At 56.1% G+C, this 22079-nt stretch overlaps 4 protein-coding genes across 7 annotated transcripts; 2 read left to right on the top strand and 2 right to left on the bottom strand.

Moving 5' to 3' along the window:
• Positions 1-550: 550 nt before the first annotated feature.
• DNTTIP1 (deoxynucleotidyltransferase terminal interacting protein 1) lies at positions 551-9626 on the top strand. 2 transcript variants are annotated; one of them, XM_038369949.2, is made up of 11 exons: positions 551-703; positions 1225-1323; positions 4430-4498; positions 5021-5077; positions 5397-5458; positions 6692-6737; positions 7247-7305; positions 7555-7615; positions 8070-8141; positions 8689-8744; positions 9124-9626. In XM_038369949.2, the coding sequence occupies exons 1-11, from the start codon at positions 599-601 to the stop codon at positions 9260-9262; spliced, it is 825 nt and encodes a 274-aa protein (XP_038225877.2). In that variant the 5' UTR covers positions 551-598; the 3' UTR covers positions 9263-9626. The 2 variants fall into 2 exon arrangements, with proteins under 2 accessions (XP_038225877.2, XP_038225879.2); XM_038369951.2 differs by lacking the exon at positions 1225-1323 and having other exon boundaries at positions 602-703.
• Positions 9627-9716: 90 nt separating this feature from the next.
• Positions 9717-13948, top strand: LOC119842047 (ubiquitin-conjugating enzyme E2 C; the record flags this gene model as incomplete). Its single annotated transcript, XM_038369954.2, has 6 exons — positions 9717-9856; positions 10280-10307; positions 10470-10556; positions 10672-10876; positions 13291-13350; positions 13725-13948. Coding segments are annotated over 6 exons (579 nt in total), but the record flags the coding sequence as incomplete, so codon positions are not given.
• Positions 13949-14092: 144 nt separating this feature from the next.
• On the bottom strand, positions 14093-16811 carry LOC119842045 (regulator of G-protein signaling 9-binding protein-like). Its single transcript, XM_038369952.2, has 2 exons — positions 15985-16811; positions 14093-15066 (listed from the first exon to the last, which is right to left on the bottom strand). Exons 1-2 carry the CDS (start codon positions 16223-16225, stop codon positions 14552-14554), a joined length of 756 nt encoding a protein of 251 aa, XP_038225880.1. The 5' UTR covers positions 16226-16811; the 3' UTR covers positions 14093-14551.
• A 1322-nt stretch (positions 16812-18133) lies between these two features.
• Positions 18134-21942, bottom strand: TNNC2 (troponin C2, fast skeletal type). Of its 3 annotated transcripts, none has more exons than XM_043495914.1 (6): positions 20391-20566; positions 20142-20196; positions 19656-19799; positions 19455-19569; positions 18897-19033; positions 18134-18525 (listed from the first exon to the last, which is right to left on the bottom strand). In XM_043495914.1, exons 1-6 carry the CDS (start codon positions 20484-20486, stop codon positions 18494-18496), a joined length of 579 nt encoding a protein of 192 aa, XP_043351849.1. In that variant the 5' UTR covers positions 20487-20566; the 3' UTR covers positions 18134-18493. The 3 variants fall into 3 exon arrangements, with proteins under 3 accessions (XP_043351849.1, XP_038225881.1, XP_043351850.1); XM_038369953.2 differs by lacking the exon at positions 20391-20566 and adding an exon at positions 21853-21942 and having other exon boundaries at positions 18147-18525; XM_043495915.1 differs by lacking the exon at positions 20391-20566 and adding an exon at positions 21044-21093 and having other exon boundaries at positions 18149-18525.
• Positions 21943-22079: the final 137 nt, after the last annotated feature.

The raw sequence follows: 22079 nt of genomic DNA, 5'->3' as shown, positions 1-22079 counted from the left end.
CAAATGAGTATAAGAACAGCCATTCTGGGTCAAACCAATGCTCCATCTAGCCCGGTATCCTGGCTTCCAACAGAGGCCAATGTCAGGTACCCCAGAGGGAATGATCAGAGAAATTATCAAGTGATCCCATCCCCTGTCATCCAATCCCAGCTTCTGGCAGTCAGAAGTTTATCCAGTTTATCTGGACATCCAGAGCGTGAAGTTTGGTCCCTGACCATCTTGGCTAATAGCCACTGGTGGACCTATCCTCCCGGAACTTATCTAGTTCTTCTTTGAACCCAGTTATACTTGCAAACCACACTCCTCTCCAGCTGACACTTGAAGCAGTGATGAATTCATAGGGGTGTTGTATCCAGCACTTCTCTTCTGTTGGGAGACCTAGGTTTGGAGTCAGTGGGTAATTCTGCTGCTAGGTTTGGTGTGGAAATAAGCTTGCAGCCTGTGTTGTTAGAGTTGTGTCCTTTGTAGAGGTCTGTGAACTCTGATGGACATCCATGTGTGTGAGAACATTTGGAACAGCATTGTAGAGTGGGATTCTGGGCCTTGGGGATTTTCTGAGCTGTGTGGGGCAGTAAGGGCGGTTGGACTAATTTATCTCATGTTCAGCTTTACAGATCCTATTGTCTCCATGGATTTGCTGCGAGCTGTTCTGCAGCCTAGTATCAATGAGGAGATCCAAATAGTCTTCAATAAATACATGAAGGTAAAAGCTCATTAGGAAAGGGAAATCTCTTAGGTGGACCTCAGCCTTCTTCTACCTCCAGCCTGTGCTACTAGGCACTGACCCAGTGAAACCCCAGCCCTGTAGCCCTCTTTACATACACACCACAACCTTGTGAACTGGATAAGAAAGGCAGGTGGGGGCTGCTCAGTCTAACCCTGAAAGGGTCCCACTCAGAGGTCTCCCAATCCCTTCTGGAGGAGTCGAAATGCACACAGTTAAGATGAAACTTTAAAAACAAGTTCTGGTGGACAACAGCGAGTGACCAGAGAGGATGGAGTCTGCTCCCAAGGGGCACAGAACTTCCTGATGGGATTGCATCTCGGGTGCTCAGTGCTGACCATACAGTATTTGGTTGTAGCATGAGCAGAAGTGGCTGCTGGAGTCACCAGCCCCTGACTTTGTCTGTGCAGATGAGAGCCTTGTCCCCAGGAGGCAGCCTCCTCTGGAAAGAGGTTAGAGCAGCCAGCGTCATTCTAACCATCTCTTGGGCCCCTTTCCAGTTTTTCCAGAAGGCAGCAGTTAACGTGAAAGAGAATGTCGGGGAGGAGGTGGATGCAGAGCAGCTCATCCAGGAAACATGTCGGAGCTGCCTAGAACAGGTAGGGATGTGCCATTGCCACACACAGCTGGGGTCACTGCCCTCTGGGAGTAGCCTGGTAAGAAAGAACACAGGGATGGAAATATCTGCCCCACAATCTCCTGAGGATGCAGAGAATCACAGGCTGGGTGCCCAAAACCTCACAGTACAAAATGTCCTTGCTAACGCATGCCTTTGTATCTAGGTCAGTGATACTCAGCTCACACCCACCAGTGGCTCCTTATTGTGTCTCCTGCAGCTCTTTAATGATATTAAGACGTGTGTGATTTAATTATTAACCAATCAGGGGGCTTTTATTGTGTTATTAAGCAGTTGTAGCTAATAAAATAATACATGGTCAATCATTTTGCTGCGAGAATTATACAGTAAATGAAACAATGAATTCACACTCCTGTGGCTCTTTTCGGTAATGCTGATCGCTAATTTGGCTCCTGAACCACTGAGGTCTCAGTATCCCTGACCTAGGGAGAGCTGGTTGTATGGATCAGCCAGCAGAGGGCTCTGGTGGAAGGAACTGCATGCTCTTCTCCAGCTCATGCACACTGTGGTAATGTTGGCTTCATAAACATGACATGGATGAGGAGCCGGGGTATGGAGCCAGCTCTGAGCTGCTTCTCCCCTCCCACCCCTTTCTCTAGTTCTGTCCAAGTCTGGTTAATGCAAAGCTAACCAACAAGGAATTTCAGGGGTGATTCTAGGCCCCCAGCAGCGGTGGGATGATTCCAACACCGCTGTAACCCAGTCAGCCTCACACCAGCCATGCCTGGCCAGGAGGTCGGGACCTTCCCTTTCACGACCAGATCGTGACACTGTTCTCCAGGCTTAAGGCACCTGAAGATCAGACTATTGCCATGTGCTCGGCATGGGTTTGCCCCTTACAGCCAGCTGGAGACTGGCGGTGGTGCAGAACGTGGCACTTACTTACTGAGCGGGGCACTTTTCTGGGAGCACATGACCCCATGCTCCGGGTTCAGCACTGGCTGTCCATAGGTCTCTGCAGCCCTAAATAGCCTGGGACTGGCCTTACCTCAGGGATCCACACCTCTCTCCCTGAGCCAGGCCTCCACCGCTTCTGTTGGAGGGGCACTCAAATTGGATCCCTTTAGTTATAGAACAGAGAGGGCGGTTGGCAGGGCACTGTCTGTGAGGGGCCCCCGGACTCTGGAACTTGTTCTCCCTGGTCTGAAACACCCAAACGTGGTGACCTTGGAGGCACAATGCCCAGTCCTCTGTTTGGCGTGGGTTTGGAGGGGCTGAGGTTCTGCTGCTCAGAATGAGGAAGTAGCGGGGAGGAGTCCACTGTGTAGGTGGCTGACTGACTGAGTTCCTATCTTTGAGATTATTCTAATGCTGCTAGGGTTTGTTTGTAATATTAATTATCTGTTGGGGCACCTACATTCCAGGAGAGGCCTCTCTCCAATCTTAAACTGAAGTAAATAAATTGATCTTAATTGGATTTCACAATTTTCTGCTCATTAATAGAGAGGAGCTACAACCTCCCAGTGAATAATCAGCTTTGCCTTTCCTCTGCCAGAGTTTGAACCCTAGAGAGTTGGAGAGCGCTTACTAACATGTTACAACAGAAGCCACTCTCTGCACGAAGCATATCTTAATCTTCTGATGGGTCTGAAGTGAGGGCTCGATTTAATAAATAATTATTGTACCCTCCTTTAAATCATGCCAAACAGTGTGAGCTTATGGAAAATAGATCCTGTGACACTAAACTTGGTATCTTTTTTTATGAGGTTACAAGTATGGTTGATAAAGGTAATAGTGTTGATGTACCTTATATATACTAATGTGGCTGTAACGCATTTGACTTTGTACTGTACATTTTGATTAAGAAACTAGAATGATACAAAATTAACATGGCACACATTAACTGGATTTCAAAAGGGGTAAGTGACAGCTCTCTAATGTAAACGGGCACTCATCATCAAGCAGGTGTGCTTTTAGTGGGGTCCCGCAGGGATTAGTTCTTGGCCCCACCCTGTTTAACGTTTTTATCAATGACCTGAAAGAAAACCTAAAATCATCATTGATAAAGTTTGCAGATGACACAAAAATGCAGGGAGTGGTAAATAATGAAAAGGACAGGTCATTGATAGAACGATCTGGATCACTTGGTAAGCTGGGTGCAAGCAAACCATAGGCATGTAATATGGCTCAGTGTAAACATATAAATCTAGGAATAAAGAATGTGGGCCATTCTTACAGAGTGAGGGACTCTAGCTTGGGAAGCAGTGACTCTGAAAAAGACTTGGGGGCTAGTGTGGATAATGAGCTGAACACAAGCTCCCAGTGTGATGCTGTGGCCAAGAGGATTAATGTTATCCTCGGATGTAGAAAGAGGGGGAAGTCAAATAAAGCGGTTACATTAACTCTGTATTTGGCACTGGTTCAGCCGCTACTGTGGCCAGTTCTGATGTCGACAAGTCAGGAGGGATGCTGGACAGGGGGGCTCCAAGATGAGCAATGGGAATTATTAAGGGATTGGAAAACCTGCCCTCAAGGAGTTCAATTTGTTTAGCTTAAAGAGAAGGTTAAGGGGTGACTTGATCCCAGTGTATAAGTACCCAGTTGGGGCACAGAAATTTGATGGGGGCTCTTCAGTCTAGCAGATGAAAGTCTAACACAGTCCAATGGCTGGAAATTGAAGCGAGAATATTCAGACTGTAAATAGGGTACAAATTATTAACAGCAAGAGTAATTAACCATTGTGACAATGTATGAAGGGTCGTGGTGGATTCTCCATCACTGGACATTTTAAAATCATACTTGTATGTTTTTCTGGAAGATCTGCTCCAGGTCAAACAGGAATTAATTCAGGGAAGTTCTCTGGCCTGTGTTATTGGGAGAGTGGGGGTGGTGTCAAACTAAATGATCAGCCAGGTCCCTTCTGGCCTTTGAGACTCTGTGTTCATGTTATTCCAGTGATCTGAGCCAGATACGCCGTGTGTAAAAGCTGTTATAGGAATCAAACCCATCTGTGAATGCCTCTCGGGGAGAGAACCTGTCCCACATCGAGCTTCCTTCCTGGCCCTCTTGGAGGCCCTGAAGTACAGCAGCTTCCTGGAGGCAGATAACCTTTCCCTCTCTCCCCACAGGCCAAGCTGCTGTTCTCTGATGGCAAGAAGGTGATACCCAGACTGACCCACGAGCAGTCAGTGCCAAAGGTAGAGCTGCTATCACAGAGGGCTGAACTTCAGGGACCTGGGCTGGGAGACTGGGGTTGGGCTTCTAATTACTTTTTCTCTAGCAGTGGCTTGGCAGAAGCTAGGAGAGGCCCCTAGCAGTATTAGATTCTTATGTGCTGGTAATGATGATCAAGAAATGGAACCAGAACAAGTAAGGGGGTGGAGCAGGGATCTCCTAGCCAGTCTGTCCTTTGTAAAGCCACCTGACTGCAGAGGAGACCTCTGTGTAAGTGGATTTCTTGCCTCTCTGTCAGTCCTTCTGATGAGGAAATGGAACTGGGGAGAGTGAAGGCTGGGAGAGGATGGGCCCAGGCCTGGTCTCTGCCTTGGGCAGGTAGAACCCCATGTGCCCATCTCTAAGGATCAGGCTGGGGTGGCGCTACCTGCTTGAGTGGCATGCATTTCTGGGTGCAACGGAGAAGAGGGTAGTTGTCTGGGTGGCTAGGGTGCTTCCATGAGGGAGAAGGGCTGTGTTCATCCGATGGCTAATTTCTTTGCCAGCGTGCCCGGCAGATGGAAGAGGAATCTAGTCGGCGAGGAAGCCCTGTTCCCAAAAAGGTAAGGCCCATACAAGGACTCCACCCCAATACACTGCCTCATGAGGAAGCTTGGCCCTCGTTTCTTGTGCAGGCCTCACTGGCTGCTCCCTCCCTATTGCTGAGAGAGGGTTAGAAAGGGGGAAGTCCCCAGGGCAGCCTGTGGCTCCCACTCTACTCAGGAATGCTGGCTCCTTTTGCCCAGTCTCTGCGTTTCTTAATAGCTGCTCTGAACAGTTTCCTCATGGTTGGGAGAACCGCCTTCCCAGCAGGGAATGCATATGTGTGCTTCTCACCTGAGTGCTGTGTGAGTGAGCTAATGAGGGATTTCTCTCTTGCAGAGGAAGGGGCGACCTCCAGGGCAGAGCCTGCTGAATGATCGTGGAGCCTCAGGTGTGGCCACGTAAGTGTGGAGATAAGAGGGGAGACACAAGTTGGCTGAGGAAGGGCGTAGGGCAGCCTAGCTCTCTCTCTCTCTCTCTCCTGGTGTGTCTCATGCAAATGGATCACGCAAGTGGGCGAGATGCTTTCAGCTGAGGTTGACTCGTGCTCTCTCTGAGTCTAAATCCTACAGGAAGGCAGTTCCAAACATGAGAGCAGCAGGGCAGAAGGTTCTTGGCTATGGTGAGATTGTGCATATGGGCAAACAGAAGGCTCAGGCGAGGGGAGTGAAGATACACGTGGTCGGCTGGAGCCTGGCCATGAAGGGGTTTAAATGCAAGCTCAAACAAGCGAATGAGGAGCCTGTAGATGGGAGTGCTATGGCCCCACTCCCTGCCAATGAGAAGGCAGAAGCATAGTGCATGTGCTGGAGACAGGAGGGCAGGGACTCAGAAGCCATAGAGAAGGAAATTGCAGTAACAGAGGTGATGAAGATCTGCCGAGAAGGTGGAGACCTGCATAGGATTTGGGCCGAGTCAAGGCAACTGCACACAGGGGCAGTGTGTCATGTAGGTGGCAATGAGAGATTTGCAGCCATGGGGGATGTAGAGGAAAACTCATGGTCAAGCGTAGCATTCAAGGTAGGGCCTCTGGAGGGAAATGGAAGGTCTGAGTCAAGAAGGAAGAGGGGTGTCTGGAGCTCAACTTGGAGGCTCCTCCTGGCCAAGAGAAGCATTTGTGTGTGTGAGACCTGCCAGCTTTTCTTCAGCTAAATGAGCCTGATCAGAGAGGCCGTGGGGGAGGGTCATGGAAGGGCCTGAAATATGTGTGGCTGAATATTGTCAGGGTAAGGTTCAAGGCAGGGATCAGAGGAGCCAGGGGAGATACAAGAGAGCAGAGGGCTGTGAGTCTTGTGGGACTCTGGAGAGGAGAGGAGTTGATGCGAAAGTGGAGCCAGCACCAGAGAAATGGGGGTGTGGGGGCAGAGGGATATTCAAGGGTGCTCTGTCTGAAGAGGGGGAGGGAATGTATATCCCGATCAGGAGAGCAGACTCGTTTTAGCTATAGGCAGCTTGGATAAGTAAAATCTACGGCTGGCAACACACTGTGGATGACCAGCCCTCCCCACGGGGTCTGCTCTTGGCAGGCCCTTTCCTAGTGCTTTTTATCCAGTGTTGATTTAAATTCTTTTGTGGCTTCTTGGCATGAGCCAAGTTCTGGGAATTCAGAACTATTTTTGTTCTTTCCCCTTCAGGTGGAAGCTCAAATCCTGTGAGCCAGTGCGCCGGGAGGGACCAAAGGTATAGCGTGCAGCTGGCTGTCCTTTCTCTGGGCTTGGCTCAGTAGTGCTCCATGCAGCCTCCCTTCTCCCCATTGCCTCTGGCAGTGATCGTGCTACCACCTACAGGAACAGAGGCTGATTCTAGGCCAGGCTTTACCCAGCTCTGCCACCTCCCTGCAATGACAAAGCAGGGAGAGCAATGGGCTGGGTGGAGGCTTTCATCTGCGGCCTCCATATGTACAGCCTGCGAGCACTCCTTGGTGCAGCCCAGCAGCTCGGAGGACGTAGATTCCTCCTGGCTATGGATGATCTGTCCCAGGGCAGCACGTTCTGCTGGGAAGGCCAGAGAAACTCCACTGCCTGTTCGATCAGTCAAGGTATGAGGCGTATTTTCCCCTCTGTGGAGCCCACCAGAGCCAGCGGGGCCCCTGCAGGAGTTTGCTACAGAAATCTGAGGCTCAAAGAAGGGGTGTTGGATCTGTATCTGTTGAGTTTCTAATCTCTGCCCCTTTCCCAATCGCTCTTTAGTGGGATCCAGCCCGGCTGACTGAATCCACGACATTTGTGCTGGGATCTCGAGCAAACAAGTAAGGAATCGCCCTGTGGGGTGCTGGCTGTGTGCCCCCTGGTTCTGGGTAAGGGGAAGAAGGGGGCAGCAGCACTGCCTCTGGGGCTGGAGCCCATGGTGCTCCTCTCACTAGTTAAATCTCTCTGCACTCTGAAGCAGAGTGGGAAGGACACGGGCTCCGGGGACAGAAGGAAGCCTCCATACATCACACTTCAGCTGCCCCTGTGCACAGGCCTAACTCCCTCCCTCCGCCATGTTCCTGTTTCAGGGCTCTTGGAATGGGAGGAACCAGAGGGCGACTCTACATCAAACACCCCCATCTCTTTAAGGTCAGAAACCTCAGCACAATGCTTTTTTGGGGGTTTGCTCAGAAGTTGCCTGTGATGGGGGTGGGGAATGTATACTTGTGCTTGTATGTTCTGCCCCCTCACACCCTGCTGATGTTGCTAGTCGGCTCCCGGGGCAGGGACGTTCTGTACATTGTGGACATTACCTCACAATAGATTGAAAAATTGTATTAAAGCGAATGTAATACACTAGACTTGCTTCCTGTGGGGTGATGAATTTGCCTGGCACAGGAGGCTTTGCTTTGAGGAGTAAGCAGGATGGGGCTGAGTCCTCATTCACAGGAAAATCTCTTACTGGGACACGTGGGGTTACCCCCTGGGTTTCCACAGAGGACTGGGCCTGGACTCTGTGTCCACACCCAGAAGTTACCCCATGATGGTGGCTACAGATGTTGTGTGTTGATCGTGGTGTTCTCACCTTGCTGCTCTGTTGCAGTACGCGGCTGATCCTCAAGACAAGCACTGGCTGGCAGAACAGCAGCACATGAGGGCCACAGGGGGCAAGATGGTGAGTGTGGCCAGGGCTGGCTCCTGCCACAGCCTGGGATCCTGGTGGGAACGGGGAGAGATTCGTAAAGTAAACTGGCTCAGAATTAGTGTGTGCAAATAAGCAGAACCCAGTGCAATAAGCAACAGGGATTCCAGGGGGCTGGGTTTTCTGATGGGCTCATCCATGCTGTAGCCCCTTCAGAGCACTATCTGGCAGGCCACTCTCTGCACCTCATCACCTGGGGCTGAGATTTAGCAACTGTTGCTTCAGCCTAGGAAGTCATGAGCTTTGATTCGACTGTTATGATGAGGAGGATTTGTAAGAGTGAGCACGGTGGAACCATGAGATGCAGAAACCCACTTCCCCTGGACTCTCAGGAGCAATTCTGCTCACACCTGACCTGGTTTCTTTGAGGTATTGGGGCATGGGCGCTATTTACAGAGCTAGCACCGCTGCTTCATGCCAGCAGATCTCATTTCTGAGTAGCCAAGTGGAAAATCTTCTTAGCCTGTGTATGTTCAACCAGAATAGCTCCTAACCATCTCTTGTTTTCCGATTGCTGCAGGCCTACCTCCTCATAGAGGAGGATATTCAGGATCTGGCTGCCAGCGATGATTACAGGTGAGGCAAGGAACCAAGACTTCAGCTGTGCTGAAACCCCTGCCATCTCCCCTTTATGAAACAAGAAATGTCAGGGAGGGGCTGGGGGAGTCATCATGTCCACAGGGAGCGAGAGAGCGAGCAAGGCCAGGAAGCAGAGTGGGTCCTGCCTAGTATTGTGCTATACCAGATGATCTCAGCACGATCTTGTGCTCAGCACCCACAACTGGGATGAGACTTCTCAGCACCCAGTGTGTGCCCACCATGGTGCACTCTCCTGAAAATCAGGCTTCTCATGGGAGCCCCCTTCTCTGGAAAATCTTACCTGAGTAGGGGTGCTGACCAGACAGTGTCTGTGTCCCTCCCACATGCTCACTCCTGTCTCCCACTTGCTCACCAGGAGCTCTCTCGATTTGAAGCTGGAGGAACTAAAACCTTTTATCCCACCTGCATGGATGACTGAAAAGATGCAGAAATATATGGAGACACTTCGCCATGAAGGGGACCCACAAGCTCCAGAGGGAACCCATGAAACATAAGAAACCTCACCCTCCCTGCCAAGCGGCATCCAGTCACAGCCTGTCACAACATGGACTCGGGGGGGGGGGAGCAGGCGGGCGTTCCCTATCTTTCCTTCCTTTGTGTTTCACTGGACATGTTGGGGCTTGTGCTTTCAGTGGTCCAGGTAGCAGAATGCTGCCCCCAGGGAAAAGCAGTGCAGCAGCTGTGATTAAACCTCCTGAGAGCTGTTTGGGCCATTCCCCTGAGTCGGTGGTGGCTGGCAGTAAGCAAAGTTACTGGCTGCTTTCTGCTTCTCTTCAGAGCTGCACTTTTCTATGTGAACTTCCTGTTTCAGATCCTCTCAGCGTACAAACAGATTTGTAATAAATGCTGCTGCTGGAACCTGCTGTGCCCATGCAGGCATTTACTGGGGGGGAAATAGCTGTATGGGGAAGGAGGGATATGGAGCTGTTCCTTATACAGAGCTAATGAGGGAAGGAGAGTTTCTCCCGCTTCTTGGGGCCAGGAGCTGGGAAAGAGGATGTACAAGCTGCTACTCCTGCCTCCTCATGCAGAAGGTTCTTTAGTAGCTGCCCCCGGGGCTGGTACAGCAGAGAGTCCGTGGGGAAGCGGTGAGCGGGGCCGGTGGAGGCTGGCGCTGGCGCTGGCGGGCTGGGGCCGGTTGAGCGCTTGGGCAAGGCCGGGGTCGGTGGGGCCGGGGACCAGTTGGGCGGGGGGGGGGCGGCGAGGCCGGGCGCGGGGGGGCCCTGGGGGGGTGGCGGGCCCGGGGTTGGCGAGGCCGGGAGGGTCTGGGGGGGCGGCGGGGCCGGGGTTGGTGAGGCCGGGGTTGGCGAGGCCGGGGGGGCCCGGGGGGGCGAGGCCAGGGTGGTCTGTGGGGGCGGCGGGGACAGGGTTGGCGAGGTCGGGCGCGGGGGGGGCGAGGCCAGGTTTGGCGAGGCCGGGGGGCCCTGGGGGGGCGGTGGCGGGGCCGGGGTTGGCGAGGCCGGGGGGGCGGCGGGCCGTGCCTCACTGCCTGTGTCCCTCTGTCCCCGCAGGCTGCAGCAGGAGCTGATGGCGCTGATGGTGAGTAGGCAGCGCTGCAGCCGCCCAGACCCCGGGCTCGGCGGGGCTGGTCTTGGCTGGGTCCTGCGGGGTGGCCCCCGGCCCGCCCAGGGGGGCTGCGGCAGAGGGTGGGGGCAGCGTCGCCGGGGGCTCGCTCCTGACCGTTGTCCCGTCTCTGCTCAGATGGCCGGCGACAAAGGGATCTCCGCCTTCCCCGAGTCGGACAATCTCTTCAGATGGATCGGGACCATCGATGGCGCCGCTGGGACGGTGAGCCCCCCTATGGCCCGCCACTCTGTGCTGTGCAGTGGGGCCCCAGGGGCCTGCCTGGGGCACGGAGGGGCCTGGGTCCCTCACGCTAACTCTCCATTTCCTCCCTCCCCAGGTGTACGAGGACTTGAGGTATAAGCTTTCCCTGGAGTTTCCCGATGGGTATCCCTACAATGCCCCCACTGTCAAGTTCCTCACCCCCTGCTACCACCCCAACGTGGACACGCAGGGCAACATCTGCCTGGACATCCTCAAGGACAAGTGGTCTGCGCTCTACGACGTCCGGACGATCCTGCTGTCAATTCAGAGCCTGCTGGGAGGTGAGGCTGCTTGGGGATCGCCCCATGGTGTCCTGCAGCTCTGAGTTCCTGGGCTTCCCCTTTCCCACTGCAGTATCCTCTTGCTCTCCTCACTCCCCTTGCTTGCCCAAAGCATGTTCTTGCCTCCAAGTGTTCACCATGATTAGCCCACGGGTGGGCTGACTACAGCCCATCATGCTGACCAGTATTGCTTCATCATTTCCTTGTGTCCTGGTCTGTTGTCTCATCCGATACTGGGACCGTCAGCTCGCTGGGACAGGGACAGTGCTTTTGTTAGGTTTGTACAAGGCTGGGTATGATCGGGGCTTTGTCCGTGGCTGGGGCTCCTAGGTGCTACCGTGATACAAAGAGAATGACAGCTACAGCTGACAGCGAGCAGGCTGGGGTGTGAGCTTGGGGAGGAGGGCACAGGGTGTTGAATGGAGCTGGGCATTATGGGGGGGAGCATGTGACCAGATGCTAAACAACCAGTGGGACCACTGGACAATCGAGGTGCTAAAGGAGCACTCAACGACGATAAGGCCATTGTGGAGAAACTAAATGAATTCTTTGATTCAATCTTCACGGCTGAGGATGTGAGGGACATTCCCAAACCTGAGCCATTCTTTTTAGGTGATGGACCTGAGGAACTGTCCCAGATTGAGATATCATTAGTGGAGGTTTAGGAACAAATTGATAAATTAAACAGCAATAAGTCACCAGGACCAGATGGTATTCCCCCAAGAGTTCTGAAGGAACTCAAATGTGAAATTGCAGAACTACTAACTAGTCTGTAACCTATCATTTAAATCGGCTTCTGTACCATATGACTGGAGGATAGATAGTGTGACGCCAGTTTTTAAAAAGGGCTCCAGAGGTGATCGTGGCAGTTACAGGCCTGTAAACCTGAGTTCAGTACCTGGCAAACTGGTTGAAACTATAATAAAGAACAATATTGTCAGACACGTTGATGAACATAATTTGTTGAGAAAGAGTCAACATGGTTTTAGTAAAGGGAAATCATGCCTCACCAATCTACTAGAATTCTTTGAGGGGGTCAACAAGCATGTGGACCAAGGGGATCCAGTGGATGTAGTTTAGTTAGATTTTCAGAAAGTCTTTGACAAGGTCCCTCACCAAAGGCTCTTATGCAAAGTGAGTTGCCACAGGATAAGAGGAAAGGTGCTCTCCTGGATTGGTAACTGGTTGAAAGATAGGAAACAAAGGGTAGGTATAAAGGGTCAGTTCTCAGAATGGAGAACGGTAAATAGTGGTGTCCCCCAGGGATCTGTTCTAGGACCAGTCCTATTCAACATACTCCTAAATGATCTGAAAAAAAGGGGTAAACGGGTGGCAAAATTTGCAGATGATACAAAATTACTAAAGCTAGTTAAAACCCAGGCAGACTGCGAAGAGCTTCAAAAGGATCTCTCAAAACTGGGTGACTGGGCAACAAAATGGCAGATGAACTTTAATGCTGATAAATGCAAAGTAATGCATGTTGGAAAACATAATCCCAAGTATACCTATAAAATGAAGGGGTCTAAATTAGCTGTTGCCACTTAAGAAAGAGATCTTGGAGTCATTGTGGATTGTTCTCTGAAAAATCCACTCAGTGTGCAGTGGCAGTCAAAAAAGCAAACAGAATGCTGGGAATCATTAAGAAAGGGATAGATAATAGGACAGAAAATATGTTGCTGCAATATAAATAAATCCATGGTACTCCCACGTCTTGAATACTGCGTACAGATGTGGTCGCCCCCATCTCGGGGAGGGGGGGGAATATATTGGAATTGGAAAAGGTCCAAAAAAAGGGCAACAAATTATATGGGGTATGAAACGGCTTCTGTATGAGGAGAGATTAATAAGACTGGGACTTTTCAGCTTGGAAAAGAGACGGCTAAGGGGGGATCTGATTGAGGTCTATAAAATCATGACTGGTGCAGAGACAGTAGATAAGGAGGTGTTGTTTGTTACTCATAACACAAGAACTAGGGGTCACCAAATGAAATTAACAGGCAGCATGTTTAAAACAAGGAAGTATGTCTTCACACAACGCACAGTCAACCTGTGGAACTGCTTGCCAGAGGATGTTGTGAAGGCCAAGACTATGACAGGGTTCAAAAAAGAACTAGGTAAATTCAGGGAGGATAGGTCCATCAATAGCTATTAGCCGGCATGGGTAGGAATGGTGTCCCTAGCCTCTGTTTGCCAGAAGCTGGGGATGGATCACTTGATGATTCCCTATTCTGTTCATTCCCTCTGGGGCACTTGGCATTGGCCACAGTCGGCAAACAGGATACTGGGCTAGATGGACCCTTGGTCTGACCCATAGGGCCATTCTTAAGGAGTGGGGTGGGCGTGTTGCTGTGTAAGAAACAGGCAGCCTTCTCTGTTCTCACACTGACCTCCCACCCCCGTCTCCCAATCCTCAGAGCCGAACATTGAGAGCCCCCTGAACACACATGCGGCCGAACTCTGGAAGAACCAAGCAGGTGAGTGTCTCCTGTTGGGGTCCATTAGGCACTATGGCTCTGGGCTACTCCTGGCTGAGCTGCCTGCAGGCCCAGCACAGGGTTACAGCTGCCCTCCAGCACCTGGGCCTGGAGGGGCGGACAGCTGCCTTCAGACCTGTTTGGGTAACAATCACCCTCCCCAGGGACTGTACCTGATGGGGGGCCTGGGACTCGGACGCTCGCTCAGCCTGGCTTCATTGCTGTGCTCTGGCCGAGTAGAGGAGGGTGTCTTCCTTCCTAGCCCATCACAAGGTGACTTCCTCTCACCAGCTGCAGGAGCTACAAAAGCCCAGGGTGAGCCCCTCTGGTCCTGGAGTCTGCCCCTCTCCAACAGCTCTCCCCTCCCTCCCTAGCCTTCAAGAAATACCTGCAGGAAACGTACGCAAAGCAGGCAAAGAGCCAGGAGACCTGACGCTTGCCCGAGCCACAGCTGTTTGTTTGTCCGTCCCTGTCTGCTCTCTGGAACTGTCCTCTGGCTGCTCTGTACAGGACTCTGTATCATAAGCTGTTTTTAAGTTAACTCTGCAGGTGGAACCCATGGTTAACTGTATAAATAAACTCTCGTTTTTTAACTTTGGTTTTGCACAGATTGTAGTACTTGCCTTTGGCTGCGTGGTGTCTTGGGTCACGGTGACCCCCTCTGGCTGGGCTGCCATGCTGCGGCAGGAACCGAGCCCAGGGCATTTTGAACCAAGAGGGCCTGGCCCTGCCTTGAGGCAGCTCTCAGCTGCTGATCTCCCACTGCCTGGGGCCAGTCACCTCAGCAGATGGGGATTCCAAGCACAGATCTCTGTGACCTCCATCACCACCACTGCTGTGGGTGTGGAAATGGTTCTCTGGGGCGGGGCACTTTGCAGGCTCTACAGGAATGAACACAAGTGGGAGAACAATGGTGTTTATTAATCCCCCCACGGTCTCCTCTGCCATGGCTCCTCTTCACCACCCATTCCCTCAGCCTGCAGTGCTCACCCAGCTTGTCAACGCTGTCCCACATGTTCACTGAGCTGTCTGCCCTGCTGGCAGGGGAGCCCTCAGCCAACTTGTTCCTACCCCAAGCCAGAGCCCTCCTCCTGATTCTCCCTGCAGGGCTCTGTGCGCTCCAAGGAACTTGTCTCTCTCACTGCTGTGGCCAAGGGGCCTTGTTCTGGGTTTTCTCCTGCCCCTTGCCATGGGTAGATGGTCATGACAATGTGCAGCAGAGCGCAGGCCAGCCCTGACACTGCTCACAGCACCCTAGGCCACCTGCCACCTCTGCAGCCTGCCTCTCGCTGCATGACCCCTCGGCCTCAAAGGCCAAGCTGCTCTCAGGCCCAGTCTCTTCTGTGGCCTCCACTGTCCAGACAGGGACATTGACTCTGGTCTCCATCTCCAGCAGCATGGCCCCCACATGCTCAATCTGCTCCTCCAGACTGGGGGCAGCACCCAGCTGCTCTGTGCTCCTGGTGCCCTTGCAGCTTGGCCTCCTCCAGGGCTTGTGCCCTCCATCTGTGGCCTTCCCTGTGACTCCAGTGCTCAGCAGCTGCATCCCCCACCCCTGCAGGGGGAAGAGTTGGCAGAGATGATGGGCTCTGCGCAGGTCTTGGTGGAAGAGCTCCAGAGCTGACAGGGATAGCACCCACAGCCTCTCCAGCTCCTGCCGCTCCTCTGGGCTGGCCAGCGGCTGCTGCAGCCCAGCTAGGAGCATGTTCCGCAGGCCTGCAGGGAGATGTGCATTCAGTATTAAAAACCCTGGGAGGGAAGCCAGCAGAGCAAAGCACTGGATGGGCTTGAGTGGAAGGTAATTGAACAGCTGTCCTAGCAAGGAGCCAGCTGTGATGAAATATCCTGGTGATAGAGGACCACACTGTGAGCACTGAGTGCCAGCTGTGTGCTTGTCCAGTGGGCTTGCCCAAGACATCTGCATGGTGTGTTCTCACCTAGGGGTGTGGTCCCATGCACATCCTTGCAGGTGCAGAACTCTGCCCTCTGTTCCTAGAAGGAAACCCCCAGCTACCAGGTCAAATGGGGTGGGACGAGGTTAAAGATTAACTCTCTGAGGGGTAACAAGCAACCCTCCCCATGGCTCACAGAGGGGTGAGCTCTGGACTCAATGCCGCAGCCTGAGCTCAGTAGGTCCATTACACGGCAATGCTAGCTGGCTGTTACTCTCCATGGGGACAAGGCACTGGTGGGGGATGCAAGCATTAGCTCTTGGAACTGCCCATTGCTGCTGCGGTGTGACAGTCCTGGCTCTGGGGCAGAAGATGCAGGACAAGAGGGAGGCGGAATGGGGAGCGGGCTCCCATTTGAACGCAGAGGAAAGCAGGAGCTGGCCACAGGCAGGGTGTTCTATGCTCTTCGCTAGACCAGCCCAAGCTGTCTGAGCACTGTAGCCCCAGGCCTGGGGAAGAGCAGGTGCCCAGCGCACAGCCCCTGTGCAGCGAGTACCCAGGGGCTGGGCTGGAGGCTGCTCTGTCTTTGTGCTGCCCTTCAGCTGGGAGCATTGGCCGTGCCCCCTGAGATGCTCCATGGGATGGGGCAGCCACAGGCAGGGCAGCCTGGCATCTCCCCTCCTCTTACCCTGCTCCTGGCAGGCAGTCCCCAGGCAATAACGGGCTGGGCTCAATTCCTTACCCTTGCTGAGCTCGTGCACCTCCTTGCTCCGCTCCTGCAGCTCATCCCGCAGCTGAGGCGAGTCTGACGTGCCCCCCAGCTGCAGCGCCAGCTGGTTGTGCTTCACAATGACTTTGCTCAGGGAGGTGTGGGTGGCTGCACACACCCCCCTCACCTCCCCCACGTTGCGGGAGTCAGGCGCGTGGAACATCTGCCAGGGCAAGGACCTTGCTGCTGGGTGTTCCCTCTCCAGTGCCCGCATGCAGCCCAGCCAGGACCTGCTCCACCAGGGCCTCAGCTGTGCCTCGCTTGCTCCAGTGCCTGCTGGTGGGTGGGGAAGTGGCACCAGCCAGTGGGTTGGGCTGCACAGCAGGCTGGTACCAGGGCCTCCACGCCTGGGTGTCGCTGGTGGGCTGTGCCAAAAAGGGCTCTTAGGGGCCTCGTGCAGGCTGGGGGCTGCTGTTGTCTGTGATGCAGGACCCCTCGTCGGCTCCAGCCGTTCTCCAAGAGGCAGGGACCAAGTGGGAAGGTGGCCTATGCCGAGCTGTTCAGGGGAGTGACCTCCCGTTGGCAGCACTCCCTGGAGGAGCCAGACTCCCGCCCGCCAGTAGCGCCTCCCTGCTCCAGTCCTGTCACCGTAATGCAATGCAGTTCCCTCGGGGCGGGGGGGGGGGGACACAGGCCTGAGCCAGCCCTGCAAACTCTTGCTGTCGGAGCCGCCACACCCCAGCCCCTCGGCTTCCCAGTCCCGGGAGCAGGGCCCTCGCTCCCCACTGCTGGAGTCTCCTCTGGCCGGCCAGGCTGAGCCTGAGGCAGATTGTTAGGGGCGGGCTCAGGGGTCCCAGGGGAGCTGCAGCAGGTCTAGGCAGGCAAGCGAGAGGCGCCACTGGGCATGGTGCTGCCTCGCTGTTTTCCGGGGGTGGGTTTAACCCATGAGGCCCAGGGGGTGGGGGGAAGTCCTGGCCTGTGAGGCTCCCAAAGTTTCATCTTCCTCCTAGGTGGGAACCTGTCTCCGTATGCCATGGTGAGGAGCTGCCATGGCCTGTGCTTGTGGCTCTGGGCTTCCCGGCTGTGGGATCCCACCTGCTGACGGGTTGGGGGGGGCTAGCCATGGGCAGCAGGGGGTGATGAAAGGCCCTGCCCCCCGGCCCAAGGTCTGCCCTCGTCTGGCTGTCTCCCTCCCCACCCTGAATGATTTAGGGGCTGTTTGAAAGTGACCCTCTAAAGCATGAAGCCCCTCTGTGGGGGAGGCAGTCCCCCGGGGCCATGCATGTGGCTCTGCAACACAGGGGCTGGCCCGGGACCCATTGGGGTGGGGCCGGCAGCCTGAGCTGTGATGGCTCTGGTGACTGGAGCAGAAGCGGCTCCTGTAAGGGAGAGCAGAGGGGGCCCTGGCATGGGGTCACTGTGCAGCCTGTCTGCCACGCCAGGCTGGTGATGGTTGCCGAGGTCCCTGGCTTGGAGGGGCTCAGTGGGACTCAGCCCCCCCAGAATAAGAGCACCCCCATGTTCCCATCCCCTGTGGGCCAGCCGCACCCTGTGGGCCAGCCCTGCCCCGAGGAAAAGGGATTCCTCAGTGGTGCTCTGGTCCCAGGCCCTGTCTCCTCCGGCTGTCCCTGCAGCCCCACAAGGGAGGGCCTGGGTGGCTGCTTGGTTCCTGCACCGCAGCTCCTGTGCTGAGGTGCAAAGCTGCCAGTGAGTGAGCTCCTCCCCTGCGGAAAATCTGAGCTCACTGCTGGCCTGGTCCCCAGCGGCCATGTGGGAAAGGCAGCCCAGAGTGCAGCCCCCTGGCCCCGCCCAGTCGGCCTGAGCCCAGCTGCTCCCTGCACGCACAGAAGGCCCAGCTGCACCCCATGCTTGCCTGGATGAGCCCCGCCTGCCTGGCACTAACCCAGGCTGTGAGCACAGGGGCAGGCGCCACTCGTCAGTGGGTGGCAGCAGTGTGGGGCACAATGGCCCTGCTTGCTGAGTGGTGCGCCAGGTGCTGCTACAAGCAGTTACCAAGTGCCGTGAGCAGGGCTGCACCGGCCACATGTGGTGATACCCACCCCAGGCACTGGCAGTGCTCCCCCCACCCTTCCCCAACGCCAGTGTCATGACCCTGGGGGACCTCACATCCCCCCACCTGCTTCCTGCAGACTCCTCCCGGGGTGCCTGTGCTGGGCTCTCTGGCCAGAGGGTCCCCTGCCCTCTCCACTTCCCGTATCAGAACCAGCTAGAATCCAGGCTCCAGCAGGTTCAAACCTTTGACTCTTTTAATGAGGCTTCAATACTATACACAGCGTTTACAGATGGGGGAAAAGGCTCTTTCCAGCCATGTGAGAGGTGAGTCCACAGCCCACCAGCCCCGGGGCATGGCCACAAGGGAGCTGGTCTCAGGGAGCAGTGGAACTGTACAAAGCGAGCGCTTCGCGGGGCAGGGGAGACCAGGTGCTCTGGCTGGAGGCTGCTCCCAGAGTGGGATTGGCTTTGCTGTGCGGTGATGGAGCAGGGCTGGAAGCAGGGCCTGGCTCGCAGGAATGTCTGTCCTTTACTGCACACCTTCCATCATCTTCAGGAACTCTGCAGGCAAAAGCAACCAGACACCTGGTCAGAGCTGGGGGGCCTGGGGAGCGGGTGCTGGGAGCTCAGAGAGTGGGTTGGGGTTGGGGAGGGTGCACCATGCCCGTAATGCAGCACAACACTCACAGGCACTGGGCTAGCAGCGTACCCTGACCCCGCACCCAGCTGTGGCCCCTCTGTATGCAGGGGGCATCCCTCAGCTCAGTAGAGAGGCTGGGAAGGTGGAGCTCCTGGGGCTTAGGAGAGCTCTGAGCACAGGTCTGCAGGGCTCAAGGTGGGCTGGGGAAGGGAGGAGCCCAGCCAAGGGTGGGGGCATGAGAGCTGCCCTGGACAGCCCCACAAAGCCTGGGTGAGGGAGCCCTGGGCCTCACCATCAAAGTCGATGCGTCCGTCATTGTTTTTGTCCCCATCTTTCATGAGCTCCTCAATCTCCTCCTCAGTCACGCTCTCGCCAGAGGCTCGGAAGATCTCGGTCAGCTCCTCGGCATCGATGTACCCGTCCGCGTTCCTGTGGGGGCACGGCATGCGGCTCTGAGCAGGGCTGGCCGGGCGGGCGGAGAGCAGGGGCTGCCGGAGACTCTGGGCCCCCAGCCTGGCCCCTGCTCTAGAAGCCGACCCACTTGGTGCAGCCAGCGCAGGAGCCTGGATGACTGAGGCTCAGGTGGAACTTGAGGCAGAGACGGGCGTCCCCTGGGCTGAGAGGGAGGCAGCAACGTTAGGGCACAGGGGTCTGTGGCCATGGGTGAGGCAGCCTGGTCAATGGCCACTGGGCCAGGGACCTTCCTGCAGCCTGCGGGGGCAGCGGGACTCAAAAGAGTTCGGCAGTGATGTGACCCCACCAACGCTGGGCTGGTCACTGCAGGTCCCCGCCCCCAGCCGCGCTGGGGGAAACGCACGTCCTCCGAGCCAGGCCGGCGGAGCTGACTCACTTGTCAAAGATGCGGAAGCACTCTGCCAGCTCCTCCTCCGACTTGCCCTTGGCATCCTCCTTCATCTGGCGCACCATCATGACCAGGAACTCTTCGAAGTCGATGGTGCCGCTGCCTGTGGGAAGAAGCCGCCCTGAGGTCAGGAACCACCAGCCCCGGCCCCCTCCGCAGGGATTGTTCCAAGTGGAAGATGCTGCTCACCATCTTCATCCACCTCCTCAATGATGGCATCCAGCTCCTCCTTGGTGGGAGTCTGCCCCAGCATGCGCATGACGGTGCCAAGCTCCTTGGTGCTGATGTCCCCACCGCCATCCGCGTCAAACATGTCAAAGGCGGCCTTGAACTCTGCAGGACAGGGCCGAGTTAGCAGGGAGCTTGCCCAGCTCCCAGCAGCTGAGAACGATCCTCAGCTCTGCCCCGTGCCCATCGCTCTGCTCGGCTCTGGGCCCCTAACATCCCCTGGGTACCAAGGAGTGGGCAGACCCATAGAGACAGTGCCCACCCAGGCTTGGGAGTAGGATGTGCTGGTCAGGCGTATCGCCCTCTTCCCTTCCCAAGAGAGGGCAGGTCCTGCGGGCAGGTCCCCTTCTGGTCATCCTGGGCCAGCAGCTCCTGTCCTTCCCCTCTCTGCGGGGAGCTCTGACAGCCCCTCCTGCCCAGTGCCCAGAGGGGCTCGGTAACACTCACCCGCAATCATTTCCTCGCTGAGGAAGGACCGCGCTTCCGCCTGCTGGTCTGTCGTCTGCAAGGCAAACAGAACAGCTGCTCACCCAGAGCCCCAGCCCGGGCCCTGCTGCCTCTTCTCTCAGCAGGCGGGGAGCTGCCGGGTCTGTCCCCTCTCCGCAGCAGGATGCAGGCGAGGCGGGTCCCTGTGCCACACACACCCAGACCCCAAGGCTGAGCACTGCCACCCCTTCCCCAACACAGCCCCAGCACCTGAGCCCAGAGCCATGCAATTCTGGACTCAGTCGCACGTCCCAGAGCCCTGCCACAGAGCACCTGCCACCCAGGGCACTGCCCACCATGATCCATGGGCACCCCATGGCCTGGGTGCAGGGCGTGTGCCAGGGAAAGGCAGGCGTGGGCGTGTTGCGTGATTTACACAGACCTGTCAGCTGTGCACTGTCCTGGGTGGGGTCCCCAGCCAGCCCCTGCAGGGCTGCCAAGCAGCCTGTGAGCTCTGCGGCTGGCCCCGAGATCCTGCAGGCCGCGGGGAGGGGCCTGCGTGAACAGGCCACCCATGGCCAGTTGCTGCTGCTGGAACCCGGCTCCCTCCCTGCCATGACCTGCCCTCAGGCTCAGCTCCAGGGGTAGCTCCCCCACTCCCCACAATCCTCTGCTCCCCCCACAACTCCTCTCCCTCTCTGGTCATTGGGATTGGGGGGAGCAGCCTCACGGCTGGGCATTAGTCAGAGCGCCCGGCTCCCAGCTCTGCTGGCTGCCTGGTCACTAGCCCAGCCCAGGCTGCTCCATCGACACCTGCAACGGGACCCGCGGGCTGGGCGTTCCCAGGCCTGGGCGTGCGCGGCTATTCTTAGCAGAGACTCGGCTCCCTTTTAGGGGAGCAGCGGGACGCCAGGCCCACGCACCTGTTGGGAATCAGCTTGAGTTACTCCTTGAGGGCCAGGGCCAGGCAGCTGGCGGGAGCTTGCAGGCCTGCAGACGGGTGTCCCATGACCCAGAGCTCATCTTACTGGCCAGCCTGCTGTGCTCAGCGCTGCTCCTGAATCCCAGCCAGACCTCTGCTTCCTTGGAGTGGAAACGCAGCCTCCTGCCCCCAGTGCAGCACTGCCCCACCCAAGGGATGGGATGCTAGGACAGGGGCTGCCTCAGGGCTTCCTCTCCAGCTGAATGAGATGGGAGCATCCCTGCCCATTCCTCACCCAGCCCTCTGGGCCCCTTAGTAACTGTGCCCTGTTCCACATCCCTGGGGCGGCGCCATTCGGGGGGAGGGGGCGATACAGTATGGGACAAAACTCTGCAAATCGCAACATCATCACCTTGTTTTCCCAAATGCCCCAACACCCCTCACCCGCAGGGACCTTGTCCCTGCAGCCCCGATCCGCCTTGATCTCATACAACCAGCCCAACTGACTTCCCCCTGCTAACGCTCTGATCAGGAGCCGCCCTGTGCTCAGCGCTCTCGCCCGGGTGCACGTTCCCGTAGGCAGTGGCTTCTCCTGAAGCATAATCTCTGCCCTGCAGGACCTGACCGTCCCATGGCTCCTGTGCCAGCCTCTCCAACGGGCACATGCCTGAGCTGGCCAAATCCCAGCGGGGGAACGCGCACAGGTGCCCCCACCAACCAGCCCGGCTCCAGCTCCCCGACGCCAGACTCTGCGAGAACAAACCCAGGCCGCGCCATCTGCTGCCAGGCCGTTCCCGCACAGGGTCTTACCATGTTGACTGGTCGCCCTGCAGCGCCCACAGACCAGAGTCACCACAGACTGCAACACACAGACCCCAGGAGCTTCCCCTCCGCCCGTGGCTCCCCAATTTGTACTGTCCTCGACCAACATCCTGCCTCCCAGCACCACGCCATTGGGTGTCACCGGGTGCGGCTCTCGCAGCAGCCTATCAGCTGCCTCCCGTTAGCCCTCGCCCCCTGATTGGTGCCCGGGCCAT

The sequence above is a fragment of the Dermochelys coriacea genome, chromosome 13, assembly GCF_009764565.3.
Source record: "Dermochelys coriacea isolate rDerCor1 chromosome 13, rDerCor1.pri.v4, whole genome shotgun sequence".
Classification (NCBI taxonomy): domain Eukaryota; kingdom Metazoa; phylum Chordata; order Testudines; family Dermochelyidae; genus Dermochelys; species Dermochelys coriacea.
The sequence above is the reverse complement of the archived record's forward strand: the minus strand, read 5'-3'. Positions and strand labels throughout refer to the sequence as shown.

Coding starts and splice junctions, on each gene's coding strand:
- TNNC2 (XM_043495914.1), bottom strand. CDS start 20,486: ATGGATCATGGTGGGCAGTGCCCTGGGTGGCAGGTGCTCTGTGGCAGG. Junction 19,800..20,141: donor CAGCGAGGAAATGATTGCGG/GTGAGTGTTACC, acceptor CCTGTCCTGCAG/AGTTCAAGGCCGCCTTTGAC. Junction 18,526..18,896: donor CGGACGCATCGACTTTGATG/GTGAGGCCCAGG, acceptor TTTTGCCTGCAG/AGTTCCTGAAGATGATGGAA.
- LOC119842045 (XM_038369952.2), bottom strand. CDS start 16,225: ATGCGGGCACTGGAGAGGGAACACCCAGCAGCAAGGTCCTTGCCCTGG. Junction 15,067..15,984: donor GGTGCACGAGCTCAGCAAGG/GTAAGGAATTGA, acceptor ATCTCCCTGCAG/GCCTGCGGAACATGCTCCTA.
- DNTTIP1 (XM_038369949.2), top strand. CDS start 599: ATGTTCAGCTTTACAGATCCTATTGTCTCCATGGATTTGCTGCGAGCT. Junction 4,499..5,020: donor ACGAGCAGTCAGTGCCAAAG/GTAGAGCTGCTA, acceptor TTTCTTTGCCAG/CGTGCCCGGCAGATGGAAGA. Junction 5,459..6,691: donor GGAGCCTCAGGTGTGGCCAC/GTAAGTGTGGAG, acceptor TTTCCCCTTCAG/GTGGAAGCTCAAATCCTGTG.